General features: G+C 35.8%; 1 protein-coding gene across 9 annotated transcripts in view; it reads right to left on the bottom strand.

The window, feature by feature from the left end:
• Positions 1 to 6,944: 6,944 nt before the first annotated feature.
• Positions 6,945 to 27,909, bottom strand: part of DLG1 (discs large MAGUK scaffold protein 1) — a 257,311-nt gene continuing 236,346 nt past the window's right edge. For all 9 annotated transcript variants that reach the window (XM_088024979.1, XM_088024980.1, XM_028100854.2 and 6 more), the window contains 5 exons: positions 27,325 to 27,426; positions 26,911 to 27,083; positions 18,848 to 18,957; positions 9,653 to 9,744; positions 6,945 to 8,768 (listed from right to left, as the gene is read on the bottom strand). In XM_088024979.1, coding sequence (XP_087881105.1) covers positions 8,662 to 8,768; positions 9,653 to 9,744; positions 18,848 to 18,957; positions 26,911 to 27,083; positions 27,325 to 27,426 — 584 coding nt within the window. In that variant the 3' untranslated portion in view covers positions 6,945 to 8,661. The remainder of the gene's footprint in view (positions 8,769 to 9,652; positions 9,745 to 18,847; positions 18,958 to 26,910; positions 27,084 to 27,324; positions 27,427 to 27,909) is intronic.

Here is a 27,909-nt window from a genome sequence, read left to right on the forward strand (position 1 = left end):
AGTGGATGTAAGAAATAAGATCAGGAGGACAAGCAGAGAGGGTAATCTTAAAGGACAATGCTTCCTCCTTGGAGATGGGAAAGAAGAGGGGTGGAAAAAGCTCTGAGTCAAACTTGCATTCAAATATAAGTCCAGCATCCCAGAGCTTGTTTTATTATTTTAATATCAAACCAAGAGATATTTTTTTCTCCTGAAAACTTTCCTTGCAACATAGAGGAGGATTAGAAGGCTCCGAGATTAGCTCTGGAGATAGAGTTTTAAAGCCATTAATAAATCTCCATCTGTTTCACTTAGTGTAAGATTTAATGAGTGGAAACTAGTATAAAAGGAGCTAAAGAATAAAGAAATAAAGAGTACTATATTTGGTTCTGTCACTAAGACTTACAGAGAAATTATTCCTACCCCAACTACTCCCAACGAGGGTTTCAGATGACTTATCATGAAAACGTATTCACAAGGAAGATAAAATTGACACAAAGAGAAAAATCACAAAGCATGTTCAGGAAGGAAGAATACTATACCAGGGACCAGAAAGGAAAGGACTATAATTAAATAAAAAATTTGGCTGATTTAGAGATCTGTAGTCAGACTGTTTTATCTACTCCCATCCACTCTTCCCTCCCAACTGTACCGATCTGCAAATGAAGTGGCCGCTAACACTTTACACACTGATGTTTTCGGGTCATGAAAAGCCAAGGCAGTGAAGACTGTTGCTGTACAAGAGGCCCACAGGCTGTGCTCTCTGATCGCCTGCCATGGGTACCTTACTGGGGCAGACAAACACAAGGAGGCCACCCGATCTGAGACAAACCAAACACCAAAAGAGGTAAAAGCAGCACAGGGAGAACATGCTCAGTGTTAAGTGGATACCCAGTATATACCGCCGGCGTTCAGGCTCCATGGGCTGTAACTAGGGAGTCTTCTGCAGGAGGAGGGATTTAGGGTGGGCCTTGAAGAAAGGTAGGGCTTTGCATGACCAACAGCCACAGACAAGAACTGCTGAGGTATATGGCTGGCGAGGTAGGTGGCAGGAGATGACTGATGACCTCATACTATGTTCCAGAACTATACTAGACAGGGTAAGTTGATTGGTTTGGATTTAGGATCCATGAAGGTCACTGAAGAGAAACACAATCTAGGTTGCATTTTAGGAAAAGTCATCTGGTGATGGCTGGGTCAGCAAGGGGGCAAATTAGAGGCTGAGAGATGAATTAAGAGGCCACCTCAGTAATCAAGCTTGGGGTTGAGGGCGGGTTAAGGATTAGAGTGATGACAGTGGAAATAATAGCAAGAAAAATATGACATCAAGGAATAACCAACAGTATTTGGTGACTGAATATTTGGGGAAGAGAGATGTCAAGAAGCATTAAGGTTAAAATGTGGGTGATGGAGAGACTATTCTATTAAGTACAACCATTATTAACTACTGGTAGAAAAATAGTTAAAAGGTTAGTAAAGTTTTTTCCTAGTAAGAGTAAGTAAGGAACGTCAGATAAACTAGATCCAAAGCAAGCACTGAACTTTCAGAGAGAAAGGGATCTATTATTATTATTTTTTAAAGATTTGACAGAGAGAGAGACAGCGAGAGCATGAACACAAAGCAGGGGGAGTGGGAGAGGGAGAAGCAGGCTTCCCGCCAAGCAGGGAGCCCGATGTGGGGCTCGATCCCAGGACCCTGAGATCATGACCTGAGTGGAGGCAGACGCTTAACCGTCTGAGCCACCCAGGCGCCCCGAAAGGGATCTATTATTAAGACATATCTTTTCTAGTCTTAAATACCACTAGGGAAGTAGATATTTTTGATCAAATGACTGTCACAAGATTTAGAAAATCTTTTCGTAGAAATTCATAGTGTGAAACATATGGGACTTTCGTCTTGTCCTTAGCCCTCCCATCTGTGAGGTGAATGAACCTGATTTTAGACATCCTAAAGAAAGATTCTATCACTTGTTCTAATCTTTCCTTCCATCAGAGAATTCACCATGTCTTGTTTCACATGCTAATTGTTTTGTGCACAGACTTCTATACAGTTTTTAAAAAATCATTCTACTGTAGGTAAAAATTGTCCAAATGATATTGGTCATTAACAGTTGATTTGCAGAAACAGGGATGAATATATGCTCAATTTGAATAGTTTATTCCTATTTTGGGTAACACCAGTAGTTCCTAAGGTTTAGTTTAGCGCCAATTAAGAGGAATGACCTGGGGTGCCTGAGTGGCTCAGATGGTTGAGCGTCTGCCTTCGGCTCGGGTCATGATCCCAGGATCCTGGGATCAAGCCCCGCATCGGGCTCCCTGCTCGGTGGGGAGCCTGTTTCTCCCTCTGCCTCTCCCTCTCTCTCTCTCTCTCATGAATAAATAATAAAACATTAAAAAAAAAAACTAATGATGTATTGCATGGTGACTAACATAAAAAATAAAATTAAAAAAAAAAGAGGAATGACCTAATGTTGTTGTTGTTGTTATTGTTGTCGTTTTTGAAAACACACAAGAGAAATCAAGTCATGTTACGATCTGAATGGAAAACACGGACAAGGCCCGTTGTGCTATCCACATGCCAGTGAAGGGGATGGGCAGCTCTGGCTCAAGAATTCCTTAAATACACTGCTTTGGAATTAGATTTCTGTTAATCATAGAATATTAGTAATTTTTAAGATACAGAGAAGTTACCAGCTAAAGGAAATTGGTAGTCATTAATTTAAAAAAAACAAGCTACAATCCTTTGGTGTTCAACAAACCAGATTTTCTTGAAAGATTACGACTGTCTTCATGGACTGTTTTCTAAATCGTAAGGCTATTAATCTCACCTTTAACAAATGTTCTCATTGGTTGCTCAGACTATTTTCTTCTCATTTACTACTGTCCTAACTAGACTACATTTATTCCCTATAGCAATGAGAATCTGGTACGGGTCACTGGCACATCCAGTTTTGGACCATCTGAGTATTATTCCTGGGAATTTGAAATTCTAAAAATTTGAAGTTGCTTACTCTCGTACTCTCCTACTCTAGACATAATTTTGTTCTGTAAACAGGCTCTTGGGATATATTATTCTGCATTTAAAGTTTGTTTTAGGATAATAAGCTCCTGTACAACTGCCCAAATGTGTGGATGCTCACAGTAGAGAGGGAGGTAGAGTGGGGGAGGGCCTGTCACAGCTGTCAGATCAGAAACCCATTTCTGGTTCTGATCCTTGCTGCTGCAGACTTAAAGTTGCAAAGAAGCACAAAAATATAGTGGAAAAGACTGAAAACAATGCAAAAGTCCTTCAGTGAAGGGATAGATAAATGAATTATACATCCATAAAATGGACTACTACTTAGCAATGAAAATAACAAACTTGACTCCTGCAGCAACATGGCTGAACCTCAGATGCATTTTGCTAAGTCCAAGAAGCCACACCCAAAATGCTTTATAGGGTACATTTCCATTTATAGGACATTCTGGGAAAGGCAAAACTATAGGCACTGAGAAAGTATCAGTGTTATCAGAGGTTGGGGGTAGGAGGAGGTACGGACTAGAAGTTTTGGGGGTGGTTACATGCTATATATACATGGGTCAAAACTCAGAATTGAAAAGCATAGAGAATTTTACTGTAAATTAAAAAAAAAGATATAAAAGAAAATTGGGGGGGGGGGCCTGTATTGCTCAGTCGGTTAAACATCTGACTCTTGATTTCAGCTCCGGTCACAACCTCAAGGATGTGAGATTGAGCCCTGCGTGGGGCTCCACACTCATCAGGGAGCCTGCTTCTCTCCCTCACCCTGCTCTCTCTCACTAAAATAACTCTTAAAAAAAAAAAAATAGTGGCTTCCCTTGGAGTAGGAGTAATGACTGGGAGGGAGATGAGGTGGGGTACCTGGGGAGCTGGTTACGTTCTGTTTGAGCTTCATGCCGATTGTTACATGGGTGTTGGTTTAGAAAAATTCACTAGGGTATATGTATACTTAGGATATTCATGCATTTTACATATGTATGTTATACTTCAATAATAAGTAAACAACAAGGGACAGTGGGAGTGAATTCCAGCCTTCACTGTCCTCTCATCTTCCCCCCATCTGTATACACTACTATGCTAGAAAAATTGTAGTGTGAAACTCTCCCTGGTCAGGTTTGGTACCTGTTCCTAAAAGCTTCAAACATCAGTTTACTTGACCATCAATTCTGTTCACTATGCTGTTTGGCAGATCAGGATTTGGTTTGCCAACTCTCAGGTAACCATATTTGGGCATGGAATGAAGAAAGAGCTGGTAGTGGAAAGTCACTGAGAAACTAATCACGGATAAGCAGTGATTATTCTAAGTCACACTGAATAAAAGAAAATGTATCTTACCTGGGTGATTTAAGTAATCTTTTTCAGGCCTGTTTCTAGACTCTTGATAGAGAGAGAACTGCTAGGGACTGTTGTGTTTAGCACTGCACAGATGTGAGGATGGCTTATCAAATCTTGATGTCTTCCAGTTCCATGTTGAAGACTGAGGTAGAGTAGGCAAAAGTCACACCTCTGACAGAGTAGGGAGGCTTAGAAGAGATGAGTAAATATGATTATAGGGACTGAAATGTAAATAATTTCTTCAAAGTCCATCAAAGAAAATTTCTCTATAGTTGATGAAGAATGGTGGACCATATTCTTCTGTCTTCTACCAATCATAAACATACTCCAGAGCAAAGTAGTAAGAGTCAAGTAACAGAAGCTGTGATCAGTGTTTTGTACACATTACTTTATTTAACCCTTAAAACAATCCTGCAAGATAGTCACTCAAATCCCATTTAAAATGAAGGCTCAAAGTAATTTGTACAAAGTGAGTTGCAACAATTCCAGGCTTCTGATTCCAAAGAAAAAGGGAATTAACTTTTAGAATGTATTATGTGCTAAGCTCCTTTATCTTAGTCTTAACATATCTCCATTTAATTTGTGTGTGTGTGTGTGTGTGTGTGTGTGTGAGAGAGAGAGAGAGAGACCGCACGAGCAGGGAGAGCAGAAGAGGGAGAGAAGCAGACCCACTGAGTGCAGAGTCTGATGCGGGCTCAACCCCACAACCCCAAGATCATGACCCTGACCCAAACCGAAACCAAGACTTGGGACACTTAACCGACTGAGCCCCCAGATATCTCCATTTTCGAGATAAGTAAACAGAAAGAGGGATGGCATGGCTTGTCCAAGGTTAGTTACATAACCAGTAAGTGGTGGACCTGGTATTTAAGCCCAGCTCTGATTTCAGAGCCTACATTCTTCACATTATAGCACTCCACTGCCAACGCTGATGGGAGCTATACTGTGCAATTCTGGAGGAAGATAAATGGAATCTTTGACATTGACATTTAGATTATCTAAAACACCAGATAATCTAAACTTGGGTCAGAAAAGTGACATTTGTTGTTTTTCCCTGATATCTTTCATATTCAAGCACCTCAATAAAATCTCTTGTTTACGGATATTTACTTTCTTTTAATCAGTAATTCAAAGCTTGAGGGACTGAATAACCCACTAAATTCAGCTTACAGCATGGGAAGAAAAGGAACTGGATGGTAGAAAAACCACTGTCCTAGGAACCAGGAATCAAACGTTCTAATCCTGGCTCTGTTCCTGATTTGCAGTGCAACTTTGGTTAAGGCATGGGGATCTCTGGACTTGTTTTACCACGTGTAAATTAAGAGTATTCAAGACAGAATTTTGGAAAGGAAACTGTTTAATACTTTAGAAAACAAATTTTTTCTCACGAGGAAAGCCCCCAAATTGCCATCTTGGAATTTAAATACTATGTAGTGGGTTACCAGGTGTTTGTGAGAGTCTGTTCTGCAAGCTTGCTTCCATCATTTTTGAAGAGCCCTGGGAAGATGTGCAATAGAAAAGCAACCAGAAACGTGTAGTCACATTAAGAGGCATTTTAATTTTTGCCAACTTAAAAATATTAAGAATATTAAAATACGAATATCTCATAAAAGATTTGAAATATTATTATTCTCTCTGTATCAGACTAATGGATTTTCCTAATAAACACCATTCCATTTTTGGTTCTTTCTTTTGCCGCCCCATTTTTGGTTCCAAAGAAGTTTTTTGTCACTGTGATGGTGCAGGCTGATTTGTTTCCCAGAAACATGTTTTTCAGCTGTGACAGGAAGTGACTTGTTCCGTGGGTCTGTCCTTACTTACCGTGTGACTCAGGGCAAGGACTTTCATGTAAGTCTGTCTCTGTAAAGGGACACTAACATAACATAATTTAAGTCATAGTGCCTTACATAATAGGGGCTGAGAAAAACAAGGCAGCATTATATACTAGAAAGAACATGGGGCAGAAAGACTTGGACACAAATACCAAGCACTGCCGCCTACTAGCTAAGTCATCTTGGGCAAATGATTTCATTTAAGCCTTACAGTGGGGCTAGTAATTCTTTCAATTCTTATTTTTTAAAATTAAATGATATACTAAAGTGGCTGTTACACAGTAGTACTAAGCAATTAGTACTTTTATTAATAATTCTATACAATCTAGAAAGCTGCACAAAAGTTAGTATTTTCTTACAAAAACATCACTTAACAAGGACATCCAAAAGCAATGTAATACACATTGTAACAGATAAATGGCATCACTTTTATAACCTCTTGATATTTTAGAACACGTAACCAGTAAATACTTCAAAACGGCTTATGCTGGGGTCTTGCTGCAGAGTGATTTCTGGGACTCTTGAGATTATTTTACAATAATTTTCTTCTAGTTGTTTTATGTTTGGTAACAACCTACTATAATTATTGTTATAGCCATAGTATATATTTCAATGTGTCAACATACTCAATTCCAAAACCTATAGAAGAAAATTTGATTAGGTTCCCTAATGGCCCATGAATCCAGTTTATAAATTACATGATGCTCCAAGTTGTTTCAAGAAAATATTTGCTTGTAAACAATATTTTCTTTCAGAATTCAAGACACATTTAACATATGGATTTTACAACAAAGTTTATTAGCTGTTCTCCTCTTTCTCATAAATGGAATGGATAATGTTGATAATCCTTTACAAACCAGTACTCATATAAGAAACTGTAATGAGGAGGCTGTGAAAAACACATATTTAATAAACAACTCCAAAAAAGCAAAGGGAAGCCAAAAAATATTATTAAAAGACCAGAAAAGTTGATTTCTGAAATCATATCTACCTTTCACTAAAGTTTCTTAAAATTGCTCACCATGAAGATCTGGGCAACTCTAGTGCACAGCAGCTACGAGAGGTGGAAAGTGTGCATTCTGAGGGGAACACACACAAGGCTTTTGCTTATCTGCCTATTAGTGAAAGGAAAGCTGGAAGGAGAGGCAGAAGACCAAATCCAAACCCAATGACAAGAACAACAGTAACAAAAAACCCCAAAACAGAACCAGGAACCATTTGAAAACTTTTGTAGAAAAGAGGAGAACACGCCTATACTTCTGTATGTAATCTAATTTCCCTAAAGGTTTCTTTCCACAACCACCATACCCCCTTTTTCAGTTCACATGATTAAGGAAGATAAAGTCTAATCAATATTTAATTTAAAAACCGAACAAAAAGTTAAGAGTAGGTGGCCAAAGAAAAAATATATTTTAAATATATATATATGTTTGTGTGTGTGTGCAACTATGTAAAGAAAATAATTCCCATAGTTACAGAGTTTAGTTAAAGAAAGTTTTATATATATTTATATATATATATATATTTTATTATAACAAAATAGGCAGTTACTGTGGGTAAAATATTCATTAAAATCTGATCCCTAAGAATACATTTAAAGTTTTAGACTATGAACTGGACTCCTTTTCCATTGCCATAATGATTACTACATCACCACCGTAATGTCTGTTCTGTCTGTATTTATGTCTATGAAGTTTCCTCAACCTTATGTGTAAAAGGTGAGCTCCCCTAGCACCTAAACATGGCCTCGATTTAGAGAATGTGATGATCATTATGTATGAACTTTTGTAAGACACTATAAACAGTGCTGCACAAGTAGATTAAAAACATTTTTAACACTGCTATTCCTAGCAAATGTGTTGAGAAAAAAACCCTCAAACAATAAGACATGAAGAACTCTTATGAAAAATGAATATCCCTTGTGAAATTATAAAAGTTAATGCAGACATTAATTTTGAAATTAAAAAACATATTTTCCTTATTTGTCTATAATGAAATATTTGCTTTGATAACACAAGTCAATTGAGAAAAGGACTTGAGAGTTAATATATTGGCCAAACCATGCTATTAAAGTTAAGCGTGCACTGTTGCTCAAAGTTTACTAAATCACTGATTTACACCACTTTTCTTTCATTTATACTGAAATTTGAAAAGAATGTATATAAAGCTTTTCTGAAAATCTCTTAAAGTTACTTTCCCTTAAACATTAAGGAATTTTGCCACAATTTCCCAGTCTCCCCAAATCCTTAATAGCTGGTCAGGCCATTCCATCTTCAGTTCTGAAAAATGGCCACAAACCAATAGTGACATAAAATAATACAGATGCTACAACTTGAAGGAGACCCTAGATGTCAAAACTAAGCACAACTGCAGACCATGATGAGTGGGATGTGACTCAACATGGAAGGAGTATTGTAGACAGACTCCAAAAGGAAAGGGCAAAGAAGTGTCAGAGAAAATGGATTGTGGAAAAGAGAAACAGAGAAACATCAGTCCTCATAACTTTTCTTTTGCTGGAACCCAGATGTAAGGACCAGACTGTTCTTCTATGATCTGCTTCACTTGGTTGTAAATGTCTTCCAGAGTATCTCCCTGTATAATAGCTGTAATAACAGAAACAAAATTAGTAACCTCCATTAATTATCTATCTTTACCATAACAACTATTGGTGAAATAGAAGCTAAATCTTAGAACTAGTTACTCACCCAGCAAGAGATCATTTATGTATTGTTTGCTTAGTAATAGCCACTCATTTATTTTCCTACTTGAAAAATATAAGAATTTTTATTTTAAATATTCATCAAAAAGTGAGATTTGGTGATTTTTACTTAGTTTTATATATTTGGTAGATACACACTGAAGTACTTAAGAGGCAAAAGGGCACCTGCTGGCAACTTACTCTTAAACGTTTCAGAAAAAAAATAAAATGTGGTTAAAATGTTAACATTTAGAAAATACGGGTGAAAAGTGTATGAGAATTCCTGGTACTACTCTTGTGAATGTTCTCTAAGTCTGAAATTATTAAAAAAAAAAAAAAAGAAAAAAAGCACATGGGTTACAACACCATGGCATTTGATGTACTTAGGGTGAACACCTGAAAAATAATTTAAAGGACAAAATGAATGAGAGATTATTTGGGAATTGCTATGCACTCATTTTTTTAAAACAGATAATATATTAAAATGGATAAAAATTTATAAAGCATAAGATTAGCAAAGTCATTTTCACAGAAGAAATCAAGTCTGAATCTATTTTTCTCCAGTCTAGTATGTCCTAATGAACCACTTAAGAAACACTAACTTTTAAGATTCCTCATCACCACTGCTTAGGTTAGATGAATTATTCTGAAAACCACAATATTAATTACATAGTATTAACCAGAGTAATTAATTACTGGTAGATGTGGGCATAGTTCAAAGTTCAATGGGTCAGTTCATATGGCTCCAAATCAAAATTCTGTCAGGGCACTGACACACATGATGCCAACCTGTGAAATGTTCAGTAAATTCTTGTTCCAGTTTCATGGCTCTCTCAAATGTCTTTCTGGCTTGTTCTTCTGTTAGACGCTTATTCATTTCCCTATGCAAATAAATTTAGAAATTAGCAATTAGTACATTATAATACTTTTTGAAAAAAAGATGACAAAGGAGAAGAGACACATAAGACAAAATCATGAAAAGTTGAGTTCTGTTGAGAATATGAATGTCATTAAAAATTAGATTCAGTCACTAAGTATATTAAGCTTTATGCTCGGATTGACAGAGGGTTTCAATACATTTTCAATATATTTTCGCATTGGCTCAAGGCAGCCAAAAAAACTAAGCATTAATTTGGTATTTTTCACTTTGATGAAAACTTAGAGATCTATCTACCAATTTACGGATAACAAAGATAACATATAAACATATCAAACAGCACCATGAGAAGGTACTCAACAAAATATAGTCTAGAGAGAACTCTAGAAGAAATGACGTGGTTTCTTTAACAACAACAAAAAAAGAGCTATGGAGGGAGAATCTATAGATTAAAAGAATTAACAACAAATTGTCACAAATAGATCTTATTTGGAACTTGATTCAAGCAAATAAATTGAAAAAAAAAAGTAAGCAAAACTGATGAGACAAAACGTTAACAAAACTGAACTATCTGATGATATAAAAAATCATTTTAAGTGTGACATCAGAGAGATGTTTTCTAATAACATGATTCTTATCTTTCAAATATATACTGAAATATATGGATGAAATCATGTAACGTCTGGGGCTGGTTTCAAAATAATCTGGTGTGGATGGGTAGGGGGATAGATGAAACAAGACTGGTCATAGCTGATAATTATTGCTGCAGCTGGATGATGGGTATATGAGAGTTTGTTCCCAACTTAAAGGGAAAGCTTCCAATATTTCTTCATTAAATATAACATTTGCTTTGCTATTTTATAAGTGACCTTTACTGGATTAAGGAAATTCCCTCCTATTCAGTTTGCAGAATGTTTTTTGTCATGAATGGATGTTTATTTTATTAAATGCTTTTTCTGCATTTATTAAAATGATCATATACTTTTACTCCTAAAATCTCTTAATGTGGCACACTTACATGGATTTTAAAAGATTCATTAAAAATTGTGAAAAAATATACATAACATATAAGTTACCATTTTAACCATTTTTAAGTGTACAGTTTATTGGCATTAGTATCTTCACATTATTGTGCAACCATTACCACCACCCAACCCTACGACTGTTTTCATTTGGTAAAACCAAAACTCTATTCCTATTAAAAATAACTCCCTTTTGTCATCTCTCCTCAGCCCCCACTAACCACCATTACTATACTTTGTCTCTATGATTTTGACCACTTTGAGTAGCTCATAAAAGTGGAATCATGCAGTATTTGTCTCTTTGTGACTCGCTTATTCCACCGAGCATAATGCCTGCAAGGATCATTCATGAATATACTGCAGAATTTCCTTCCTTTGTGTAATTGTGCCATATTTTGCTTATCCATGCATTCACTGATAGACACTTAGGTTTCTTCCACATTTTAGTTATTGGGAATAATGCTACCATAAACATGAATGTACAAGTATCTATTCAAAAAAGCAGCATACACCTAGAAGTGGAATTGCTGGATCATATAGTAACTCTATGTATCTTTTCATGTGCTTATTGGCTGTATCTTCTTTGGAGAAATGTCTATTCAAATCCTTTCCCTATTCTTGAATTGAGTTGTCTTCTTCTTGTTTTAGGAGTTCTCTAAATATTCTGGATATTAATCCATTAGATATATGATTTGCAAATATTTTTCCCATTCTGTGGATTGCCCTTTTACTCTGTAGACAGTGTCTTTTGATATACAAAACCTTATTTTATTATTTTTTAAAGATTTTAAGTAATCTCTACACCCAACATGGGTGGGGCTTGAACTTACAACCCTGAGATCGAAAGTCACAGGCTTCACCGACTGAGTCACCCAGGGGCCCCTGATATACACAACTTTAAAATATGGGGCACCAGGCTGGCTCAGTCAGTTAAGCATCTGCCTTCGGCTCAAGTCATGATCCCAGAGACCTGGGATCCAGTCCTATGTTGGGCTCCCTGTTCAGCCGGGAGTCTGGTTCTCCCTCTTCCTCTGCTCTGCTTGTGCTCTCAAAAACAAACAAACAAACAAACAAACAAACAAAAAGTCATGGAATCCAATCTTTGTTGTTGTTACCTCTGAATTTGGTGTCATATCCAATAAACCAATGCCAAATCCAATGTTGTAAAGCTTTTGTCCTATGTTTTCTTCTAAGAGTTTTATTGTCTTACATTTAGGTCCCTGATTCATTTTGAGTTAATTTCTGTATATGGTGTTATGTCAGAGTCCAACACAATTCTTTTACACGTAGATACCCAGTTTTCCCAGCACCATTTGTTGAAAAGACTGTCCTTTCCCCCACCGAATGGTCCCCCACCGTATCCTTGTTAAAAATAAAAAATCATGTATGTAATAGTTTACTTGTGACTTCTCTATTCTACTCCACTGGTCTTTTAAATTTTTTTCATCATGGTAAGTGTACTGTTTAATCCCCATCCCTTATTTCTCCCATCCCACTACCTACCTCCCCTCTGATAACCATCAGTTTGTTCTCTGTAGTTAAGTCTGTTTCTTGGTTTGTCTCTTTTTCCTTTACTTGTTTCTTAAATTCCACATGAATGAGATCATATGGTCTTTGTCTTTCTGACTTATTTTGCTCAGCATATCTCCAGCTCTATCCATGTTATTGCAAATGACAAGATTTTACTCTTTTTTATTGCTGGATCGTATATATATTCCATTGTATATACATACCTCTTCTTTATCCATTCATCTATCAGTGGACACTTGGGCTACTTCCATAGTTTGGCTACCGTAAATAATGCTGCAATAAATATAGGGGTGCATGTATCCCTTTGAGTTAGTGTTTTTTTTTTTAAGATTTTATTTATTTGTCAGAGAGACAGAAAAAGTACATATGGGGGGCAGAGGGGCTGCAGGAAGAGGGAGAAGCAGGCTCCCCGCTGAGCAAGGAGCCCGATGCAGAACTCAATCCCAATCCGGACCTGAGCCAAAGGCAGATGCTTAACCGACTGAGCCACCCAGGCATCCCTGAGTTAGTGTTTTTGTATTTTTGGATAAATACCCAGTAGTGGTGATTCCTGAATCATAGGGTTGTTCTATTTTTAATTTTTTTGAAGAACCTCCAAACTGTTTTCCACAATGGCTGTGCCAGTTTGCATTCCCACCAATAGTGCATGAGGGTTCCTTTTTCTCCACATCCTTGGCAACACTTTTGTTTTTGATTTTAGCCATTCTGACAGGTGTGAGGTGGCATCTCATTATAGTTTTGTATTCTGCTGGTCTTATATATCTGTCTTATGCCAATATTACAGTTTTTGTTACTGTAGCTTTGTAGTGAATTATGAAATTAGGAACCCTGAATCTTCCGCGTTTTTTTTCTTTTAAAATATTGTTTTGGCTATTTGGGGGTCCCCTGAGATACCATATGAATTTTAGTATGGGTTTTTCTATTTCTGCAAAAAATGTCATTGGGATTTTGACAAACATAGCATTGAATTTGTAGATCACTTTGGGTAGTACTGACATTTCAACAACCTTATGTCTCCTAAATCCATGAACATGAAAAGTGTTTCCATTTATTTTTTAACTCCTTTATTTTCTTTCAGCCATGCTTTGTAGTTTTCACTGTACAAATCTTTCTTTCATCTCCCTGGTTAAATTAATTCTTAAGTATTTTATTCTTTTTGATGCTACTGTAAATGGAATTCCTTTTCAGATTGTTCACTGTCCGTGTATAGAAATGCAATTTTTTTTTGTTGACTCTATATGCTGCTACTTTACTGAATTTATTTATTACTTCTAAGAGTTCTTATGTGCAGTCCTTAGGGTTTGCTATAGATAAGATCATATCATCTGCAAACAAATTTTATTTCTTCCCTTCCAATTTGGATGCCTTTTATTTTTCTTGCCTAACTCCTCTGGCTAGTATTTCCAATTCCTGTGTTGAGTAGAAGTGGTAAAAGCAGGTATCCTTGCCTTGTTCCTGATCTTAGGAAAACAGCTTTCTGTCTTTCACCATTGAGTAGGATGTTTGCTGTGTGTTTTTCATACATGGCTTTATCATATTGGGGTAGCTTCCTTCTATTCCTATTTTATTAAGTGTTTTTAATCACAAAAGGGTGCTGTTAAATGCCTTTTTTAAAAAGGTAATCTCTATATAGGCCCAATGTGAGGCTCAAACTCACGACCCCAAGAGTCACATACTCTACTGGACTGAGCCATTCAGGTGTCCCTCTCAAACGCTTTTTCTGCACTGAGATGATTTGTATTTTTTCCTTCATTTTGTTGATACAGTATATTATGTTGATTAATTTTCATATGTCAAACCATCCTTGTATTCCAGGAATAAAACCACCTGGTCATGGTGTGTAATCCTCCTAATGTGTTGGTGAGTTCTGTTTGCTAGAATTTTGTTGAGGATTTTTGCATTAAGATTCATAAAAGATACTCCTCTGTAGTTTTCTTGCAGTGTCTTTGTATGGCCTTAGTATCATGGTAATGCTGGCCTCATAAAATGAGTTAGGAAGTGTTTCCTTCTCTTCATTTCTTTTTTTGAAAAGTTTGAGAAGGACTGGCATTAGTTCTTTAAACGTCTGGTAAAATTCACCGGTGAATCCACTGGTGAAACCACCAGCTCCAGGGTTTTTCTTTGTTAGGTTTTGACTACTGATTCAAATTCCTTAGCCATTATAGGTCTCTTTATATTTTCTATTTCTTTTTCATTTAGTCTTGGTAGGTTTGTGTTTCTAGGAGCTTGACCATCTATGTTATACAAATTTCGGTGCACAATTTGTCATAGTACTCTTATAATCTTTTTATTTCTATAGAATCTGTAGTAATGTCCCCACTTTCATTTCAGATTTTAGTAATTCAAACCTTTTTAAAATAGTCCATCTAGCTAAAGGTTTGTCTTTTTTATTCCAAGAATCAACTTTTGGTTTCATTGATTTTCTCTATCACTTTCCATTCTGTCTTTTGTTGATCTCTGCTCTAATCTTTATTGTTTCCTTCCTTTGTTAGTTTTGAGTGTAGACTCTTGTTCTTTTTCTGGGGGTAGGGACTTGCAACAATGACAATGGCTACCTGCCTCTGTGCCTGCACCTCCAAAACCAAAAGCAGCAATCAGCTATTAGAGCACAGTTGTCTGAAATTTGGAGAACCAAACCTTATTGCCCAGCTTGGTCCCCACAAACTGCTCAAGAAAGGCATGCATGGCTGCCTGCTATGGGCTGAAGGTGGGTAGATGCGTAGCTGCTATCAGGCTAAAAGCTGAAATTAACCAAAATTAACCATTCAAACCTTCCCCTGGAAGTTGCAACCCTTCAGTAGACTCCTGAGTTCCAAAGTAGTTACTTCTGAGATTCTGTTAAGTCCAATTGTGTCTGGGTAGGGAAATGGATTCCTGGTGCTTCTTACTCCTTCTTTTCTCTAGCTCTACCACTACTTTTTATGTGTTTCACTAACCTTGCATTCTTTTTTCTTTTAAAGATTTTATTTATTTATTTGACAGAGAGAGAGAGAGAGACAGCGAGAAAAGGAACACAAGCAGGGGAGAAGCAGGCTTCCCGTGGAGCAGGGAGCCCGACACAGGGCTCTATCCCAGGACCCTGGGATCATGACCTGAGCCGAAGGCAGATGCTTAACGACTGAGCCACCAAGGCGCCCCTAACCTTGCATTCTTGAATAAACCCAACTTGGTTATTTTATCTTATTTAAAAAAATTAATTGTTGAACTCAATTTATTTGTATTTTGGTAAGGATTTTTGCATCTATATTTGTGTTAAGACTGGCTTACCATTTTCTTTTTATTTTTTAATTTTTATTGTTATGTTAATCACCATACATTACATCATTAGTTTTTAATGTAGTGTTCCATGATTCATTGTTTGTGCATAATACCCAGTGCTCCACGCAGAACGTGCCCTCTTTAATACCCATCACCAGGCTAACTCAACCCCCTACCATTTTCATTTCCTATGAGGTCTCAGTCAGGTTTTGGTATTAAAATAATGTCCATAAACTTAGTTGAAGAATTTGTGTAATATTTGTATTATTTAGCTTTTGTTTATATTTATATTTATTTATATTATGTATATTATTTATATATTTTGTTTATATTTATTATTTAGCTTTGGAAAAAAATTTTTTTTAAGTATGACTTTCAAACATAGAAGAGGAATATCGTCAATATACAGCTGGATGAATTTTAACCAACTTAAACTTACCTATGTACCATCTAGTACCTAGATCAAGATCTAGAACATTACACCAGTAACCCCAGAATCTGGGTGTGCTCATTCCAGTCACCTACCTACCTTTAAAGAGTAACCTCCATTTGACTTCTGTAAGCAATGATTATACTGGAATCATAGAAGGAATCCTAGACTATATATACTTTTAGGTCTGGATTGCTTTTTTACTTAAATTATGTTTGTGAGATTCTTCTATACTTTTGTGTGTAGCTGGAGATGGCTCATTCTCATTATCGTAGAATATTTCATTGTCTAAGTATGTCGTAATTTATGTATTCACTGATGGACATTTGGATAGTGTTTTTTGGTTATTTTGAACAGTACTTCTGTCAGCAATATAGTACATGTCTTTGGTGAACATACGTAAACGTTTCTGTTGAGTACATATCTAGAAATGAGACTTCTGGATCTTTAGTTATGTGTTGGTTCAGTTTTAGGAGATACTATAAATAGTTTACCAGTGTGGGTGTACCAATTTATACTCCCATCAGTGTTAGGAATTTCAGTTGTTCCATGTCCTTGCTAACAACTGATATTTTTTCATTTTAGCTATTTTTGGACATTAGGGTTTTTTGTGTTTCTTTTGTTTCTGTTTTTTAAGTAGGCTCCACGTCCAAAGTGGGGCTTGAACTCATGACCCTGAGATCAAGTGTTACCTGCTTTACTGACTGAGCCAGTCAGGAGCCCCGACATTATAGTTTTAACCTGTGTTTCCATTTTTGAGTACCCTCTCATACGTTTATTCACTATTTGGATATCTCCTTTCATGAACGGTCTAAGTCCTTTGCTCATTTTTCTATTGGGTTGCTTGTGTTAACCTTTTTAAGATCTATCTGATGTGTGGTGATATCCCATTTTCATTCCTGATATTATTTATGCCTTCTGTATTTTCTTTTCTTGATCTTTCTCACGAACTGTATACAGTATTTTTAAAGAAAACATTTTTGATTTTGTTGATCCTAACATGTTTGTTTTCTCTTTTGTTGTATTTCTACTTTCTTGGAGTTTCAGTGGTCTTTTTCTAATTTCTCAAGACCTTAGACTGCTAAAATTTATTTGACTTCCTACATTATTTCCTAATATTTAGGGCTGTGGATTTTCCATCACCAAGGCTACTATACTCCAAATTCATTTACTTACAATTTTGTTACCATTTAGTTCAAAACATTTATTAACTTATGCTGTGATTTCTTCTTTGACCCATCCAGAAGTCAAATGCTTAATTTCCAAATATATGGGAATTTTCTAGTGATCTTTTATTGATTTCTACTTTAATTTCACCATGGTCAGAGAATATTTGTTTTTAATCACTGAAATTTATGGCTTGGCATATAATTAGTTTTGGTAATTGTTCTATGTGCATTTGAAATTAATGTGTAAATTCTGCAGATGTTGAATGTAGTGTTTTTTACATATGTTAGTTAGGTAAAGTTTTTACTTGGTGTTCCATATCCATACTGTTTTTTTGTTTCTTTTCTTATTCAAGTATTTCCTGATCTGTTAAGCTCTCCCACTGTGATTCTGGAATTATTTTTTTCCTGTATAATTATCAATTTATCCTTTACATATTTTGAGACTGTATTATAAGTACAAATGTATAAATATACCATCCTGATGGAGCGAACCTTTCTTTCATTTTTATGAAATGTCCATTTTTATGGCTAGTAATAATTTTTTGCCTTTAGATATACTTTGATAGCAATATAAACAAACTTATTTTTGATTAATGTTTGTACAGTGTATCTTTTTTCTAGACTCTCACTTTCAGCTTTTCCATAGCCTAATATTTAAGGTGTGTCTTATGAAAGCAACATATAGTTGATGGGTATCCTAACACACTATTCCAAAATATGGCACTTTGGCATATTGAATATTTTAAGCTGAAGGAATTTGCAAAATGGCAGGTATATGAATGACCTTCCCTGAGGCAGTTCAAAGATCCTCATGTGAGAGGTGACATTCCTATACCTGGAGGAAGCAAACATCCTTATCTCCAAAGATGGAGGGACACTGAGAAGAATGTGAACTAACAGGCCTTGCTAAATTTCCCTAGTTTGCTGCTCTTAGCTTATATTCTTTGGTACTATCACATTTTCCTATGACTATCCATTTGTCACCAAACCTAGTATAAAAATGTTCAAGTTTAACTGTCTTTTGGGGTCTTCATTTCCTTATGAATGCTCCCATGTCACACAAAACTTGAATTAAATAAATTTGTATGTTAATCTGTATTTTGTTACAGAGGTCCAAGTGAACACCTAGTAGAGAGAAAAGAATTTTTCCCTCTCCTACAAAGGCAACATCTAGTTTATTTTTTCTTCAACTATTCTGACAATCCTTGTCTTTTAATCAGACCATTTAGTCTAGTATTTAGTTAATGAAATATTTGGGTTCGTTTAAACCATCTTACCATCTGTATCCTTTTGGTCCCATCTGTTCTATGTTTCTATTTGCTCTTATCTTCTTTTAGTTTTTATTTAAATTTGATTTTTGCTATTAGTAAGTAGTTATACATTATTTTATTCTTTTAGTGGTTACCCAGAGCTCCACTGCCCCCATTCAGTAATTAGTAGCCACATGTGACTACTTAAGACTTAAAATTCTAATACATGTTACCTTATACACTTTAGTGTATTACTGTTGATGATGATAGCTAGTATCACAGAATGCTTATTTAATCCTCACAATAACCCTATGAAGTGAGTATATGATTACTATCTCCATTTTACAGATAAGGGAACTGAGATGCAGGGAAGTAAACTATCCAATCTAATAAGTGACAGAGACTGGATTTGTACTTAGAGGCTTGTGCCTTAGGCATTTATACTTACATGATATTTTCCATGGATTTGGGTTTAATAAAAATGGAGATTGGGTAAAGTTGTGCAATCTGTAATCTCTTTATGGCATTTCCAGACACATCGAGGATACAGTGTTTGCCCTAAAATAGAGGAAATAAAGAAGAAAAACAAGTGAACCAAGTATTTTCAATTATATCAAAGGTACATTTCCTACAGATACAATATCTGGATTACGATACGTTTGGATCCTGTTCACTTTAAGCAAACTTGTCATTTCTGTTAGCAAATTTCAGAGAGGAAATGAAGACAATGAATAATGACTATGAATAATTAATTTCCATTTTCAAATATTACATTTAAAAAGGAATGAAAATACAGTTCCCTTACTCCTAGCTTTCATAGATCAGTCTCAAAATGGCAACCAATATGGGGCTCCTAACTTTTATTTTGCCAAGAAAAACAACCGCCCTAAGCTACCATCTTACCATAATTATCATTTCATAAAAGAATATACAATCAACAAGGTTAAAAAAAAAGACTAAAATGAAAGAGAATCTTTAAAATGGAATGAATTTAAAATTTATAAAACCTCATTACCACTAATCTGTTTCTCATTTTATTGGGGACTAGCAAAAACTATCACAAACTGGCAATTGGGAATCCCACTTCTAGATTTAAGACATTTTTCTGACATGCTTATATTCACTTACAAAGGCCATTTGGATTTTTATCTTTATGAAAAGTGTTTCCATGTTAAATAGGATAATAATCCTAACTTATCAAACAGATTTTATTATAACATATTTTAAATCAGGTACTGCCTCATAATGCATTTTTAAAGAAAGATTTGTTTATTTTAGAGAGTGAGAGAGAGCACATGTGAGCAGGGGGAGGGGCAGAGGGAAAGAGAGAATCTTCAAGCTGACTCCCCATTCAGTGCGGAGCCCCATGCAGGGATTGATCCCCAGACTGAGATCATGACCTGAGCCAAAATCAAGAGTTGACGGCTTAACCAGCGGAGCCACACAGGTGCCCATGATAATGCATTCTGTAATCCAAGGGCTTAAGTATACTTCAATGAACAATTTCAAATTAGTAGGAATATTTATTTATTTATAGATTTTATTTATTATTTTACAGAGGGAGTGAGAGCAAGGCGGGAGGGGAAGAGGGAGAGAGAATCTCAAGCAGACTCCCTGCTGAGCACGGAGCCCAAAGCAGGGCTTGATCTCACGACCCTGAGCTGAAATGAAGAGTCAGACACCCAACTGACTGAACCACCCAGGTGCCCCACGAGCACTAGATCTTAATTTTATATACTGCTAACCTTACTCTAGTTTTTTAAAGTATCTTTCATTTTATAATGGTCTTTAGTTTTATAATGAATTTATATTTTACAAAATAATTTTATGATATTTTGTGATAGATTTTGTATGGTTTCCCAGGTATACTATTATCTGAAAATAGAGATAGTTTTACTTTTCCCCTCAATTTTTATGCCTCTAATTGATTTCTCTTAACAGCACTGACTAATGCCTCAAGTACAATGAATACCTTGAGTACAATGTTGACTAGCAATAGAGATAATGGACATCCTTGCCTTGTTCCTCAATAATGGAATTGCTTCATATTTCTCCTATTAAGGATTCCATTCATCCATCTCAATCTCTCTCTCTTCTTTCTCCTTTTTAAAAATATAACACCAATCTCTGTATTTTTCAGTTTTTCTCCCCCCAGGAAGGGTACTGAATTCTACCAAAAGCTTCTTAGGCATCTATGGATATATGATTTTTTTCTTTAGATTGTGGAAGATTACATTAATTAATTTCCTAACTTTGAGCTGACCTTAAATTCCTTTAATCCCATTTGGTCATAGCGTATTATTTTTGCAATATGGTACTGGATTCTGTTTACTAAAAATATTTAACATTTTTGCATTAATATTTGTAAGTGATATTGGTCTATGATTTTTCCTGTCTCCAGCAGGCTTAGATATCAATCTTATACTTGCTTCATAAAAAGAATGCTCTTGAACGGTTTATGGGGGCTTTAGAACAATCTAACCTTTGATATTTGGTAGAATTTCCCTGTGAAGCCATCTGAGTCTGGTGCTCTTTGTGGGGTAGTTCCTTGATAACTTGCTCTATTTCTTCTAAAGAAATTTTCCATTTCTAATAGGTCAATTTCGGTGAACCACATTTTTCTAAAAAATTATCCATCACAACCAAGTTTTAAAATTTATTTATAGAAAGATATACAAAGTAGTCTTTTATGATTTCATAATATTTCAATGGTATGTCCCCTTGTCATTTCTATTATTTGTGATTTTTCCTTTTTTAAAAAAATCAGGTCAGTTCATGGTTTGTCTATTGTGTTAATTTTTTCTACACCTTCTATTTTTCTATGTTCTACCTTAAATTCTTTAAAAAACCGTTTATTAATTATATTTACTGTAAAAAGTATATGTGAGTTGACAAAACATTTAAGTAGTTCATCAAGGATAAAGTTAGTTGTAAGTTCTCTTTCCCCTCAAAGCACCAAGAAGATTGTCAGTTTTTATTTTAAACAGCTTGATTAAGGTATAACTGACATACAATAAACTGCATGTATTTAAAGTATACAATTAAAAAAAAATTTAAAAAGATTTTATTTATTTGAGAGAGAGAGCACAACTGGGGTGGGCGGTAGAGGGAGCAGCATACTCCCTGCTGAGCAGGGAGCCCCAGATCATGACCTGAGCTGAAGGCAGACTCTTAACCGACTGAGCCACCCAGGCGCCCCTAAAGTATACAATTTAAGTTTTGACATATGTATATACCCTAAAATCATCATCAAAATCAAAATAATAAACATATTAGTCACCCTCAAAAGTTTCCTCATGCCTCTTTGAAACTTCTCCCTCTAGTCCTTTTCCAAGCAACCACTGGTCTCCTATTATCATAGGTATCTTTGTATGGACCTATGCTTTCTTTTTTCTTGGGTAAATATCCAGAAATGGATCATACGCTAGGCAACTGTTTTTCTTAAATCTCGTTCATTCATTCATTCATTCATTCATTCAGAGAGCGCCTGCACACATGGGGCATGGCAGGTAGGTAGGGGAGGGGCGGAGGGAGAGGGAGACAGAATCTTGAGCAGGCTCCATGCCCAGTGTAAGTCCAATGCCAGGCTCAGTCTTATAACTCTGAGATCATGACCCAAGCTGAAATCAAGATTTGGATGAGTAACTGAATGAGCCATCCAGGCACTCTCAAACTGTTTTTCAAAGTGCTTTTATCATTTTATATTCTCACCTAGTAGAGTATGAGAGTTCCAATTGCTCTATATCTCTGTCAAAACTTGGTAATGGTCAGTTAAAAATAATTTAGTCATTCTAATGGGTGTGTAATGGGACCTCATTATGGTTTCAATTTGCATTTCCCTATTGACTGATTATCTTTTTATGTGTTTATTGGCCATCTTCTTTAGAGAAATGTCTTTTTAAATACTTTGCCCATTTTTAAATTGGGTTGTCTTTATTATTATATTGCAAGAGTTCTTTATATATTCTGGATACAAGTCTTTCATGAGATATAGGATTTGAAAATATTTTCTCCTAGTATATGGCCTGCCTTTTTATTCTCTTAAGAGTTTTTTCAAGAGCAGAGTTTTAATTTCAATGAAATCCAATTTGTCATTATTTTTTCTTTTATGGATTGTGCTTTTGGTATACTATCTTAGAAATCTTTGCCAAACCCAAAGTCATGAAGATTTTTCTGTTTTCTTCTACAAAGTTTTTAGTTTTAGGCTTTACATTTCTGATCTATTTTTAAATTTTTTAAAAAAAGATTGTATTTATTTATTCATGAGACAGAGAGAAAGAGAGAGAGGCAGAGGGAGAAGCAGTATCCCCAAGGAGCAGGGAGCCCGACACGGGACTCGATCCCAGGACCCTGGGATCATGACCTGAGCTGAAGGCAGACGCTCATCCATCTGAGCCACCCAGGCACCCTATTTTTAGTTAATTTCTGTATATGATGTGAGGCAATGGCTAGTCAATTGTTCTAGCACCATCTGTTGAAAAAACTACCCCTTTTTTTTTTCTTTTTAAAAGATTTTATTTGACAGAGTGCGTGAGAGAGCACAAGCATGGGGAGCAGCAGAGGGAGAGGGAGAAACAGGCTTTCCTGCTGAGCAGGGAGCCCGATGCAGGGCTCGATCCCAGGATCCTGAGATCATGACCCGAGCCAAAAGCAGACGCTTAACCAGCTGAGCCACCCAGGCACCCCAAGACTATCCCTTTCTCCACTGAACTGCCTTTGTACTTTTGTCAACAGTTGTCCATATATACTGTGGGTCCATTTAAGGATTCTCTAGTATGTCCTGATGATCTACCTGTCTTCATGCCAGTAATAGTTATCTTGATTACTGTATTTTTATAAGTCTCAAAATCAAGTACTGTAAGCCCTTCTTATCTTTGATTTTTTTCAAAGTTGTTTTGGCTAGTCTAAATTTTTGCATTTCTTACGAACTTTAGAATTAGCATGCCATTTTCTATTGCGGTTGTACCAGACGTCAATTCAACTGACGTCTAAGTAATATTAAGGCTTAGAAACCATGAACATGATATATTTCTCCATTTATTTACGTCTTTAATTTTCTCAGCAATGCTCTGTGGTTCTTAGTGTACTGATCTGTAAGTCTTTTGTTAGATTTCTCTCTTAAGTATTTAATATTTTCTGATGCCACTGTAAATAATGTTTTTCAAAATTTCAACTTATGACTGGTCTAAGTACATAGGAATACAACTGACTTTTGTATAATGAATTATATTGTATCCTTCATTCTTGCTAAACTTATTAATTCTAGTAGTTTTTTGGGTAGATTCTATCAGATTTTTTACATAGACAATCATATCATCTGCAAATGAACACAACTTTACTTCTTCCTTTCCAATCTGGACAACTGTTCTTACTTCCTTTGGACTTACTGCACTGGCTAGGACCTCTACTATAATGCTGAAAACAAGTGGTAAAAATGGATATTCTTGACATGTTTCTAATGGGTGTTGGATTTTGCTGAATGCTTTTCCTGAACTACGGAGATGATTTTATGATTTTTCTTTTAATATTTATAAATTCTGTCATCTCTCTAATTCCTGATATTGGTAATTTGTTGCCTTTTCTCCTTTTTTTTCTGATCAGTCCGGTTAAAGGTTTATCAATGACTTTGATCTTCTCAAATAACCAGTTTTTGGTTTTACTTATTTTATATATTGCTTTCCCGTTTTCTGATTTTTATTATTTCCTGTCTCCTGCTTATCACATAATTTGTTTTTATTTACATTATGTCCTCCCTTTCTCTCCTTCTAGCCTTTTACACCTGGCATTTATTTACTCTTAATCATTTTTGCTTGGAAGTTTTTAAGGCTATGACTTTTCCTTTGATCACTGTTTTAAATGTATCCCATGGATTCTGATATGTACTGTTTTCATTATTAAGAAAATCTGTAATTTTATTTTGTATTTTCTCTTTCACATAAGAGTTAACAGTTTTAAAATTTCTAGTTTGCTGGGCCTGTTTTTAATTTTCTAATCATTTATAGCTTTATTGCATTGTGATCAGAGTATTATTTGTAACATTTCTACTTTGTGGAACTTTCTGATATTTTCTTCTCTACATGGTTTGCGTAAGAAATAGCTTGCTGCTGGGCACCTGGGTGGCTCAGTCAGTTAACTGCCTGCCTTTGGCTCAGGTCATGATCCCAGAGTCCTGGGATCCAGGGTCACATCGGGCTCCCTGCTCAAGGGGGGAGCCTGTTTCTCCCTCTGCAGCTCCCCCAGCTTGTTCTGTCAAATAAAAAAAAAATCTTAGGGGCGACTGGGTGGCTCAGTCATTAAGCATCTACCTTCGGCTCAGGTCATGATCCCAGGGTCCTGGGCTTGAGTCCCACATCGGGCTCCCTGCTCCGCGGGAAGCCTGCTTCTCCCTCCCCCACTCCCCTTGCTTGTGTTCCCTCTCTCGCTGTGTCTCTGTCAAATAAATAAATAAACAAACAAACAAATAAAAATCTTAAAAAAAAAACTAACTTGCTGTGACTTGGTGTTTACTTTTCCGCTTGTCAGTAATTTGAAGTTTGCACATTATCTTTCAGGTAGGATGAGGATGCAGTTTTACTTTTTTAAAAAATTTAAAAGAAATACAACATTATAAATAAAGCTAAAGGTACAATTTCTTTCCTTCTCCTCCCAAAGGAAAACCACTGTATAGTGTCTATGTATACTTCTGAAGTAGATGTGTATCATTCCCATGAACGTTTTTATATTTACTAAATATGTATCCATAAACTATACAGACTGTTCTGTTATTTTAGTTTATATAAATAGTATCATATTGTGTATCTTCTTTTTTGAGATTTATTAATGTAGATACACCTCTCTAGTGAATATTATAGTTTATTCACTCTAGCTGCCATATCCCACTGCATGAGTAAGTAATAATTACCACTTCCCTTTGTTGATTCCAATTTTTCACTATTATAAAGAGCTACTATGAACACCTTTATACATGATCCTCTTGAGTAAATTTCTACTTAGATACCAAGAAGTAAATTTTTGAGGGGCACCTGGGTGGTAGAGTCAGTTAAGCATCCGACTCTTGGTTTTGGCTCAGGTTGGTTGTGAGATCCAGCCCCAAGTCAGGCACCACACTCAGTGTGGGGTCTGCTTGAGATTCTTTCTCCCTTTCCCTCTCCTGTTCGTGCTCTCTCTCTCATCTTAAAAAAAAAAAAAAGAAGTAAATTTTTAAGTCACAGGGTATGAGCCAAACTCTTCTCAAAAGAAGTTCTGAGGCGCCTGGGTGGCTCAGTCGTTAAGCGTCTGCCTTCGGCTCAGGTCATGATCCCAGGGTCCTGGGATCGAGCCCCGCATTGGGCTCCCTGCTCGGTGGGAAGCCTGCTTCTCCCTCTCCCACTCCCCCTGCTTGTGTTCCCTCTCTCGCTGTCTCTGTCAAATAAATAAACAAAATCTTTAAAAAAAAAAGTTCTATCAATTTATATCCCCACTAATAATATCTAAGATTTCCTATTTTCCCAAACTCTTGGCATCACTGGACATCTCCATTTTTTCAATTTTTAAAACTGATCAGAGCTAACCAAACCTCTTACAGTATATCTCATATAAAAAAAGTAGTATTTACAGATGGAAAACTGAGATGCTGAATTACTGCTTTATGTTTTATAGGTATTCCATTACTGGGTCTTAAACTACTAGTTTTAAAGGTATAAGACAATTTGTTGATGTTTATTTTCCAGGCCCAAAAAGTAATTTAAGCATAGCAGTGTGTCTGGAGAACAATGTTTTGGCTTCACCATAAAACTGCTTTAACCCAATGTCAATGTATCATCAGACTACTCTGAAGGATGTTTTAAGAAAATCTGTTGCTGTTACAGTACTGCTGAGTATTTTTTACATTGTTGTTAATTAAATATGACTCTCCAGGAGAAAGTTTTGTCTAGTCTCTTTATAGGAGCAACTACACTTATCTTGAACATCTGGTTCATTTTTATTGATGAACACTGCTGGTCTTAGCTCTTTAATTATGCTAGATGTTAGAAAGCTATTGCTAAAATACAAGGTCTATGTCTAGCAAATGTATAGAACCTTAAAATAGCAGGCTCCATGCCCAGTGTGGAGCCTGATGTGAGGCTCGATCTCATGATCCTGAGATCGTGACCTGCGCAAAATCAAGAGTCGGATGCTTAACCAACTGAGCCACCTAGTACCCCTGATCTACTTCATTTTGTATGCATTTTTCTAAGCCACAAATATTCATTTGAATAAATTCATAACATTAATTAAAATGATCAATGCTATAACTTATATATTTTTTCAAAAATATGAACTAGAAGTTTCTATTCCATCATTCTTTTATACTGTCAAAGGCAATCAGATTAGAAACTATATTCTGGGATCACTTTGGTGCCTTTTTCTTTTTTTTTAAAGCTTTTATTTTTAAGTAATTTCTACACCCAACATAGGGCTCAAACTTACAACACCAAGATCAGGAGTTGCATGCTTTACCGAACGGGCCAGCCAGGCACCCCTGGTGCGTACCTTTTCTGCTACTTCCCGCACAGACTGAACACTTGTTCCATACAGATGGTTGTTATATTGGCCAGCTTCAATAAATTTATGTTCTTGAATGTCTTTTTCCATCTGTTCTCTTGAAGTCACAAAATGATAATCTCTTCCATCTACCTCATAGTCTCGTTTTGGTCTAGTTGTATCTTTAACAGAAAATAACTTGAGGAAGTGTTTAGTATTAAACACAACAAATCCACTTTCTGCTTCAATAATAGTAAAGTTCAACACAATGGCAATTAACTGAAATTTAAAAAGGGACAATAATACGCAGGAATACCTGATAACTTAGTATAAACCATTAAAAAATGGTAATGTTTACTTTTACCACACATGATGACAAAATGTTAAGAGCAATAATTAACAATTTTTATGTGGGCTACTCACGAGGAACACATGATCCAAATTTGTCAGGAAATTCTGAGATCAAGTCATCATTTATCCTGTCTTTCATAGGTCCCAATATGATCACTGGTCGAGTATAATTTACTATAAAGATAAACTGCATGTTAAAAGGAATAAATACTCAACAAATATCAATGTACTTCAGACCACAGAACAAAACTATCCTAATTAAAAATTAAAAATATTAAAAATTTTTTCTTTTCCCATCAAGGATGCCTAACTTGCTAGTTTATAAACCTTTACTAAGATCTTAAACAAGTCAGTCTCCCGTTGGAAGTCATACACTTGATAACTCAACCAAGTTAAATCCAGAATTTTAGCAGTGTTTCTATACATTGCTAATATCACCTCATTACAAATGAGAAAACACAGTTTAGTGTTTTACTGATCCTTTTTGAAGTAGAAATTGGTAGGAAGCAGATCAAAGAAGGGCAAAAAAGAAACTGGGCATAAGAGTTGATATAATCACAGTCGTGATCTAGAAAGATGATCTAATAGAAGTGGATTACACCTTACACTGGATTGTAAGGGATCATGTTAGAAACAGGGAGATTGATAGTAAGAACC

The sequence above is a fragment of the Eumetopias jubatus genome, unplaced genomic scaffold, assembly GCF_037043125.1.
Source record: "Eumetopias jubatus isolate StellerSeaLion01/CBP00866 unplaced genomic scaffold, mEumJub1_p1.0 scaffold_1, whole genome shotgun sequence".
Classification (NCBI taxonomy): Eukaryota; Metazoa; Chordata; class Mammalia; order Carnivora; family Otariidae; genus Eumetopias; species Eumetopias jubatus.